The sequence below is a fragment of the Neofelis nebulosa genome, chromosome 15 (assembly GCF_028018385.1).
Source record: "Neofelis nebulosa isolate mNeoNeb1 chromosome 15, mNeoNeb1.pri, whole genome shotgun sequence".
Lineage (NCBI taxonomy): Eukaryota > Metazoa > Chordata > Mammalia > Carnivora > Felidae > Neofelis > Neofelis nebulosa.
The window spans coordinates 26,600,448-26,610,571 of record NC_080796.1 but is presented as its reverse complement, the minus strand read 5'-3'; the positions used below and the strand labels follow the sequence as shown (position 1 = coordinate 26,610,571).

The 10,124-nt window shown below is 46.2% G+C and overlaps 1 protein-coding gene across 13 annotated transcripts in view; it reads right to left on the bottom strand.

Moving 5' to 3' along the window:
* The window catches only part of RASAL2 (RAS protein activator like 2), a 359,982-nt gene that overhangs the window by 5,963 nt on the left and 343,895 nt on the right, over positions 1–10,124 (bottom strand). For 8 of the 13 annotated variants that reach the window (XM_058700419.1, XM_058700414.1, XM_058700416.1 and 5 more), the window contains 3 exons: positions 9,713–9,800; positions 6,760–6,790; positions 3,339–4,314 (listed from right to left, as the gene is read on the bottom strand). In XM_058700419.1, coding sequence (XP_058556402.1) covers positions 4,172–4,314; positions 6,760–6,790; positions 9,713–9,800 — 262 coding nt within the window. In that variant the 3' untranslated portion in view covers positions 3,339–4,171. Of the gene's footprint in view, positions 1–3,338; positions 4,315–6,759; positions 6,791–9,712; positions 9,801–10,124 lie in introns of those variants that run through there. The other 5 variants (XM_058700420.1, XM_058700421.1, XM_058700415.1 and 2 more) reach the window with 2 other exon arrangements.

The following is a 10,124-nucleotide window of genomic DNA, read 5'->3' as shown; positions in this document are numbered from 1 at the left end:
CACCCAACTTATCTTGCTTTTAAAAGACTAGTAAAATAGGTTCTTTCAATTGACACATTGATGAAAACAAAGTATCCCAAATTCTTGGCCCTTGGGTAGGGGTGGGAAGGCAGCTCTTTACCGCTGGGGCAAGCAGGAGATCTCACACCGGACTTGAGAAGGGGAAGGGGAATGGAGAAGAAAGTCCCTTTGGTTTCCACACTCCGTAGGAGGAGGTGGCCCCCATGGGTGTATCTGACGATGCACTGAAGCTGTGGCACGGGCTCGGGAGCCGCTGGGCCAGGCCCAGTGACAAGTCTAGTCTGGGCTCAAGGTCACATGGGACTTGGGCAATCCTAAAGAGGGTTCCTTCCCCAAGTTCAGTCCCATGACCAGCTTTCTCAGGAACTCCAAACTGAACATGACTAGAACTTAACCCAGATGGAAAGCAAAGCAAATACTAACGCAAACTCATTTGATGGCCACTGTCTTGCTCTGGGACTTCCAAAGAAGAACTGCTCCCAACCTGGGGTACCTCTGAGGACACAGTGAGAGCCAGGGGCCGAAAGAACCACAGATCCGTAAACAAAGGCTGAGGCTGACTAAGATCTGGAAAGCTTTACTTCTAAAGTCCAGCTAATTCTCAAGGTCGTACACCAGTCAGAGACTCCTGCTTTTTCTTTCCCTGTCCAACACCATCACGGGGAAAGGTGGAAGCCATCCAGAGAAAGCTACTTAGGACCAACTCAATACTGAGTGAAAACAACAAAAGCCTAGAGCAGCCTGATTAGCTCATTTTTCCTCATTTTCCTTACCAACAGGCTGCCCCAGGCTCCAATGGTACCTTGGTGAGAGTGCCTGGACCACAGTGAGTGCTCAAGTGTTTGTTGTAGTTACCTAGGTGTCATCTCCTGGGGCCGTGGGGGCACATTGTGGAGACGTGGGGCATGTGGAGACTGGGGTATACGGTGACTTGATGGGAATGTAACTCTTTCTGCTGCTTGGGCCCAGGGAGCCTGTTGCTCCAGGGACGTAAAAAGGGAGTGTGAAAGCTCTTTCCTTAATTCCTAAACCCACACTGTCCGTGTTAATAGCCAAGTCCGGCTGTCAGCTAGACAAGCACTTGGCAAGCACGTCACCTGAACTCCAAATTCCATTCAACCATGGTCCACGCCGCACCCTGCAATGTGGTGACGTGGGGGTGGAAGGCAGAGTGGAAGACACTGCTATCTCACTCCACCCACGCCCTCCTCCCAGTAGAGCAGAGGTATGTAGTTATTCGGGCCGAAGAAAGCCGATGAAGCAATACCTCTGTAAAAATGATCTGCTATTTGCTGCAGTCATCCATACCTACGTAGAAGGTCTTTCAGAATAAGTTCCACAGATTGCAGCTTCTCAGAAGAAATACTCAGAAAAATATTTGGATAGGAATAGGCTCAAAGGATAATCTGAAACTTAACATCTGGTAATAAATCTGAACTTCTAGCTGACTTCCAACTTTTGTTTCTTACTCTTTTTCTCTTCATTCAAGACAACCTGGCAATACAGGGCTGCATAATTTTTCCAAACGCTTTGGGCATTTAATCTTCCCAAGTAGGCAGCCCTCTAAGGAGCTCCCACAATGCCAACAAGAAATATGCACCATCAAAAGCACATCTGATTTTTCTGTGTCGCCCCCAGCCCTCCAGTACAGGTAAGCTTATCCGCCCTCTGTAAGCCTTAACCAACACTTCAGAGCTTCCACACCTCAATGCAAGACATCACCCAAGTTACATACTTAAGGCCACTGAAACTGACAATTCTTTTACCAGGCTTTCTGCAGCACAGTCGAAGGCTTTTATAAAGAAAGGATGAAACACGGCTAGAGCTGAGAATAGCCATGAACAAGGCCACCTACGTTTACATCCCTCCTGCCAACAAAGGGTACGTCTTCAGAGTTAGTGAGATTTTTTTTTTCCTATGAAAATAAGTGATTTTGACCACAGTGTGCCTGCCCTAGGCTTAGAGGGAGGAGGTGAGACTATATAAAATAACTATCAGGGGTCGAGAAGATAACCAGGTGCCAAAGTGTGGGGACATGAAAACTGCAGATCAGATAAGCGCATGAGCAGCCTGCCTTCCATCTCTGACCAGCAGAAACTGGACGATTGTGAAGGGAAGTGTTTTCAAAGGCTGTGGGTTGGGGGCGGGGGGGGGTGGGTGGGTGGGGGTGGGGGGTGTGTGTGGTAAGGCTGCTGAGACGCAAGCTCCAGCACAGAGATCCGCCTGGGCCCCGGGGGCTGTGCTCAAGAGGTCCGGATGCGAGCCTGGGGCACCGTGAAAGGGAGGCTATTCACAGACGTGAAGTCTGGGCTTCACCCAAGAGAAGACACGATACATGTTCTCTTGTTTCCTTATAATATTCTGTTATGTAGAAATACTCCATGCATATGGCTCCCTCACGTCTTTTGTTTTTTAAATCTTCCTCTCCTTTTTTCCTTTTTAAAAATTTCCTTATAGTTAATAATTTGAAATAAACATCACTAACTTATTTAGGAACTGTTGCTTTCTCAGTATAAAGAACTGCTTAGATCTTGCTTAACGAGATTCAAAAACCCTTTTACATTATATCTGACAGCGGAGAAGGCATGAACTTTCCTATTTGTGCAGTTATATGTACATATGTGTGAGTATATATGTATATATATTTGTATACATAATGTCCGTTTTAAGACGTCACATTCCATACTTCTGATAATCAAGTTTGCATTCAAGATGACATTTCACACCTCGGGAAAAAAGGGAAGTAAATGAGCTTCCACGATGGTTTCTGTCCCACAATGAAGCCAAGGATGACAAATCGGTACAACAGAGTCATTATTGCCACATCTACGAAGAACACGGGAGAACAGCTGGAGCGCGTGGTCCTTGCGCTTTTCGTTTTCTTATTGTATAGGAGTTATCCTGACTTGTGTGAGAGGGCGATGCTTTGGGTCTGGATTTCCTTTCCAAATTTCAGTGAGGGAATTAGAAGAAGCCATTTAAGAGCTAAGGACTGAGATAAAATTACCCTGCCCAGAGATTTGCTAGTACAGTGGATAAAATCTTTATCCCAAACCAAAATGAAGTTACAAATAGAAAAGCTGTTTTTTCGTTTTTGTTTTTTAATAGGAAATAGTCAGAGATTCCTGCTATGGTATGATTAGCCCTTTTCTGTGTGGAAGAAAGGGTGTTTCTTTTGGATGGCTTATGGACAGCATATTTGGACAACCTCTCCAGGGGAGAGTAAACCCTGTTGTGATGACTGCTCCCACCATGGGGAGGAGAGGGCAGTGGGTGGTGCAGATGGAGACAGTATGCAGAGACACGAATATTTATAGTTCTGTAAACTCTAAAGAGGAAAAAAAGAACACCCTTTATTACAACTGGGGTTAAAAAAAAGCCCCCTATCTAAAATGGAAAATTCCCATCTGCTCTAGGCAGAAGGAAATAAACATCAACAGGAGTTCAATAGAAATCACTCCTAAAGTCCGGTTTTGATGCCACAGCTCTTATCTGTGTTTTCCGAGACCTCGCATTCCCAAATCAGATTAGCCGTCCGTCCAGAACCAGTCTTGGGTTGGCCAATGGGATAAATTGTTTTGTTTGGTTCTTGGTATTTGCATGTTCTCCTACAGGACAAGGGGGCCAGAGTGGGGTTTTTAGACTGGCAGGGGAATCCCTGAAAAATCCATTCTGACGATATCCTATGTCTATCAGATAGACACTTGGTCTCTACCTACTGAGCCCCTGGGCTCATTTCTCACTCACACATCGTTCCTACTTTTTCCTCCTCTAACAACTGCAGTGCTTTCAACAAGAGGAAAACAATAATAAAAATAGTAATAATTAAAAAGGTAATCTACATTATTAACTTCCTTTTGGTATATTACAGTGGTATTTTCTGTACATGGCCCAGAACTAAATTCCCTATGTACACAAGAGACATGGGGGGAAAGCGTCGACCTTGGAAGGCTTAGCCTTCTGCCCTGAAAGACAAGGTTCTTTCTTCATTCAAGAGTTTCTCGCCATCTGCTGTTTTGAAGTAGCAACATTCTGTAAACCTGGTGGGGTTGGGGAAAGGACTGGGGACAGGAGAGCGGGGAGATTTCCTTCTGTCTCCTCCCACAGTCTGTCTATTCACAGAGCCCGTCAGCAGCTGCTGTTTTTGAATTCACCATTCTCCGTGATGGAAAGCTTGGTGGGGTTGGTGGGGGAGATGCCATTGCGGACCTGCACACTGTATCGCTCCTTCACTTGGGTCAGTGCGCTCATCAGTCTGGTGTTGGCCGAATCCAGGGACACGATCCGTTTTTCCTGCAACACACGAATCGGGGCTTTATTCGGGCTACATGCAGGACATCACGGCGTGATACTCCACTCAATGACTGTTCTAGTACTTTCTATCAAACAGCAGTACGCATGATGCTTCCCAGACAAATGGAACGTCTCTGCCTCTTTCTGCACACTACTCAGGTTCAGCTTCCCTGAGCCCAATGGGTCTGTGTTCATTTTCTCTCGTTTTTTCCTTTCAGCACAGCAGGACTGGTTATTAATAATCCCTTGGGACACCGGGACGATGTGAAAACGACACCATGTGTTACTGCGGACGGTGCAACAGGGTGTCAGGCCGCCTTAAGGTATTCAGCGCTTTGGGCCAAAATTAAAACACGGAAATTAGGTGGCAAGGAAAGAAGCACCAGAGGTTTCATTTCACAGAGGAGAAGTGCTGTGTGCTCTACGGAGCTCGGCCCCCAAAGAGGGCACACCAGTCACATTTGGAAAGAATTCACGTTGTGCTCAAAATTAAAACGATACATGGTGGCGGTTTATAGTCACCAACAAAGTGAGGACACAACAGCAAGAGGAGAAAAAGCAGCCAGAAGCTCAGACTGAGGGGTCGTTGGAATATGGGAAGGGAGATGTGGCCGAAGGGAATGCCGGAAACATAACACATGGAAACAAACAGAGAACACAAGCTCCTAGACTCATTCCAGCTCAGAGTGACTCCAGGAAAGCTTCCCAATAAGGACACTGCTTCCATTCTACTTTTGAGTCTCTGGGGGAAAAATGCCTTAGAACCAATATTTTGGAACCAAAGATTGTTGACTATATACACTTATATATAAAAAAAACAAAAAACAAAAAAAAACAAAACAAAAAAACAAGGGGGGAAAAAGGGCCAAAACACCCCCAAAATATGGTAATCTAAAGGAAAGCAGGCTCATCTATGTTTAAAGAAAAAAAAAATCACCCCATCAAAATATTATCAGTCTCCCAAAGATTAGGAGAGAAACCCTAATCTTAGTTTCAGCAGGTGGGTAAATGAGCCCAGAACCTTTCCAACATGAAGTTGTCATTTTCCAGAAAAGGAGTTAAGGCTGAGAAGGGTGATCTTTACCTACGTCCATGAAATTAAAAAGAAAAAACGTGTGAGGAACGACCCCCCCAAAGCCAAAAGGAGCTTTCCTATCCCGGCAGTGTCCGAATCTACCCCGGGGAAGGGGAAGTGCGGTAAGGCCTTCGCTGCAAGGTGCAGGGAGGATCAGAGAAGACGGGAGGGCTGAGGGTGGGACACTGCTCCCTGCGCTCCCGCAGCAGGTACCAGGGCCAGCGGGGGTGCCGAATGTCCACCTGGGGGAAGGGACAACGGCATCAAGTTATGTTCCCCTTTCATCTCCTGCTTTGGGGGTGGGGCAGCTGGGCTAAATGGTTTCAAAAGCATGAAAAACTGAAAACCTTGTTATTATCATTTAAAAAAAAGTGTCTTCCTTTTCCCTGATGGAGATCTCAGGTGGTAAGACACATAAAATCAGCATTATTAGGTCAGCATTCATCTAGTGTGAGATTCTTTTTATTCTGGGCAGGTAACTCATTTTCAGGGTGGGCCAAACTCAAAGAAAGAAAGATCGGTGAGGCTTAAAAAATAGTAATTAAAAAAACAAACAAACCATAGTCCATGGAGTTTCTGGGATAACAAGTACAGATCTTTAACAAGCCAGAGGGGGCACCTGGGTGGCTCAGTTGGTTGAGTGTCTGGCTTGATCTCAGCTCAGGTGGTGAACTCAGGGTCGTGAGTTCAAGCCCCATGTTGGGCTCCATGCTTGGTGTGGAGCCTACTTAAAAAAAAAAAAAAGCCAGTCGGTAAGGACTGGCCAGGGGTTACCAGGAAGTAAAGAGTGGGGGCCAAATATGACATTTCCCTCTGATGGTTAAGAATCATCTCTGAACAAAATAACTGGTCAAGAATATCTTGAAATGATTAAAAAAGAAATTTCAGTATTAAATTATAAGGCCCAAATACTAAGGAACGTAGGATTCTTCAGGTTTACCCCCAAATATGTCTTTTTAATTCGTAAAAAGTTATTTGATCCTTAAAGGGTCAAAAAGAAGGCTAAGAAGGGTTGCAATTATTTATTTCCTACAAGAGTAACAGCTGAAGCCAGATAACCCCCTGCTGAAAAGCTGAAAGTTTCCAAGTGGAAAAATTCCCTTTTGTCGTTCCCCCCACTGCCAACTTCTCAAAATAAAACAAAAAGTAAAAGAAAAAGAATCAAATAGGGACTTTTGAAAGTCAAGCGCAGTTGGCAAAGATGCTCTGACGTTTCGATTCCGCCTGGCTTGAAAGGCAAAGCAGTCTAGTCCACGCCTGACGGGAAGGATTTCCAGTGCGGGGAGTGCAGGAGCTGGAATGCGTAGGAGGCCAGTGTGCTGGGCCAGGGCTGGGACTGCTCGGCTAGAGCACGGACCGGGTTTACTTGCCTGTTTGAATAATCTCATCTCCATTTATGACCTGTAATTTAACACAGCGGAGATATCACTTTGCAACCGTAACTAGGCAGCTGCTCGCTTCTCAGAGGGGAAGCCCTTCTCTGTTCTCCATCTGAGCCACGTGGAGAGATCCTGGGGTGGGGGTGAAAGTGGCACAGTCCCTAGTGTGACGTTTGAGAAATGGTCCCCTCAGTTCCATCACCAGGATCCCCACGGCCGTGCCACAGGGTCCAAGACAGGTGATTCTGCCCTCACCAGAGGAACGCACATCCTCTCGCAGTGCCCATTAGGAAGTGGCTGAGCCAGGTCAGGCCTCACAGCATAAACTCTAGGGGATGGAGAGACTGAATTCAGGGACAAGTCTTGCCTCTGGGGGCGCAGGACTGTGGACAGATGAAAACCAGTTCACTGGGCACCAGGCCTTTAGCGCTTTGGGAAATGCTGGGATCAGCTCTAATAGAAGGAAGGCAACCGTATTCAGTTCAGAAATATTTTCCACTGCCAGTGGCACCAAGCAAGATGCCAGGGACATAAAAGTATGGGCTACCTCACTGGGAAGCTTTCACCCCAAACGTGTGTGCATTCCATTCAATGCAGCCAGAAAGGCTGCTCTGCCCCATCAAACACGTAAGATGTAAGGAAAGGATCTGATATAAAAGGTCTTTCAATACAAAGGATGCCAAAAGAGGTTCAAAGTCTTCTGCTATAATCAGAATTTAATGTGTCAGTAAGACAACAACTGGAACTGGAGGTTACACTTAAAAAAAAAAAATTAGCTTTAGTGTTTATGACTTGTGCTATACGTGATACACTGGTTTTCAAAATGTGGTCTAGTGGGTTCTCCAAGTATTCTTCAGGGATCCACGGTGGGCCTCTGGTAGAAAGCTTATTGTACGGTAACGCCTATGTTCGAAAAAGTAATTTGCTATTTTAGCCACCCTCAGGGTGATTTAATCCCTGAGCTGAGAATGGTCCTTGTTGATGGTGGTCAACATGAGCGGTTGGGAACTGATCTACGGAAGGTCCCCTTGGTTCGACCAAAATAGGCCACGGAATGAAAGCATTTGAAAACCACTGTCTTCAGGTATGGCCCCCAAATATCTGGGTTAGCCAGTCCACAAGCCGACACTGACTGATGCCCCAAGGATCACATTTCCCCCATTGCTGAACAGTGATGCCCTCCTGGCTAACTTCGAGAAGGTCCTTATTGTCCAGAGCTTTCGAGGCCTGAGAGATCCTATTCCCTTCCTTGTTGTCACCGTCCATGCCTAGGGCTCTTGCTTCACACCCCATCGTCTTGTCCTCGATGTCAATATAGGGGACAGGAGTGGGTAGCAATCTTTGTGTACAGAGCCATGATCGTGACAGACCCAAGCTTCTTCTGCTAAAGACTGACACAGTTTTAGACCAGCTGGAATTATGAAAATGATCTGTTTTATCTCATCAGAACCAAAATCTCTCCTGGTGTGGTTATTAATAGAACTCTTCCTGGATTATTTTGTCAAACTGAAAATCCAAAACTGAAAACTTATTAACAGTAGTTTGCCTGACTAAACGGCCTTCTGTATCCGGGCCGTTTCTCTGAGGCTCTGGGATGAATTTGTATAGTATGCATGGCAAAATGGCCTTGTCTCTACTACCCTTCTCTCACCCACCTTGGGGACACCTAGAGAGGTTGGAAAAAAAAAAAAAAAAAAAAAGGACCAAGCCAGATGATTACAGCAGACCTCTCTTCTGATTCTTATGAGGTCCAAATATCCAGAAACTACAGAGTCCGAACTATCCCAAGAAATCTGCCGATAAGTGTAGCAAGGCTCACATTGGCCTCCAAGCTGCGTGTGGAGCATGGGGTCCAGGAAGTCTCCTTTCAGGGCTCTGCTTTCAGCCCCACTCCCAACTCCTTTGAAAAATAAACCCCATGCCACATGAATCCTGTTAGGAAACTAGACAGAGGGTGTTACGTGCATGCTTAAGAATCCCCGGGGCTCTCACATAGACTCCCCCTGGCTGATACGCAGAGAAGGGAATAGAACGTGAAGTCCTTGCTCCCATTTTTATTTCATAGCTTAGGGATAGGATGAGGTCGTTAAGGGTGAAAAATGCAAACCCGTGTGGGTTGGCTGTCTTCAGGAAGGCGATACCCTCTGTGGTTAGACCATCCGCTATCAGAACCGCACCTGTCTTTTGTTATCCGTTTGGCTCTAAGAAATACAACCATATTGTGCATTGATGAAATGAAATGAAATCATCAGTGTTTCCTGCCTCTTGGATTTTGCTCTGATCACTGGTGTGCCCCTGTGAGGTGCTCTTGGCAGTCATCAGGCCATTAGAGTCACAGGTGTACGTCACAGTGAGCGGAGGCCCAGGTTCTGATTTCAGCAGGACTAAAAGGCTCTCCAAGCACAGCGCCAACAAAGAAGGGCAGCCAAGCAAATCCCAAGCATCGCTGCCAAACCCTGAACTGAAAGAGCAGCAAGGAAAGGTACCTTCCACGACCCTGTCCTTCCCCTACAGTTCCACTGGTACGTGGGGCTAGAGGTCGATGGCACAGTGGACGTGACTAACAAGACCGTGAACATCACAGCCAAGCAATGGTCAGTGGAGGTCACAAGCCAGACACATGCAGTGTGCTTTTCACAGTTACCCCCTCGGAGAATGCCCTCCTTTCCACGAGGAAAGGAGTAGACCCCATCATGCACTAGGTTGAGATCTGTCAAGCAACTGCACTAAGCACGCTAATACTTTGCTGGGTCGACACACTTATCACCAGTAAAAGAAAGGAAAAGTAATACTTAGGAACTCTTAATCTTTAAAAGGTAATGCGGAGCACTTTCCAATGACCCATTTTCCAATACGCGCCTTGGCATTTCCAAAAGGTCAGAAGCCAGGAAATTCAACAGTTACTACAAACAAGTCCTTTACACTAGATTCAAGGTCTGCTTACCTGTGCATCAATTATTTTTTGCTTTGCATCAATAACGGCTTGCATCTCAGCGTGGTCCTTCTTCAGTTCCTCTTCCACAGCCATGAGCCTAGGGTGTGCAGCGAGGAGACATGGATGTCAGAGAGAAGCCAGCTAACGTAGGGCGCAAGAAACCCACACTCAGCGGAGTCCAGATTCCACTCCTTCCCAGTAAGAGGCCCGTAATCACGCTTGCTTTCTTCTCTCCCACCTTGGAAGAAGACATTCAAGGCTGACTTCTCTCCCTGTGACCAGATCCGTGAATTTTCACCTCCTCTGGAACAGTATCATCATTTCTTCCCTCTCCTCTGCCGGATCCTTCCCCCAGCACAGATTATTTCATCGCAAACTTTCAAACCAACCAACAAAAAGCTAACAACCCTCTCTTAATCTC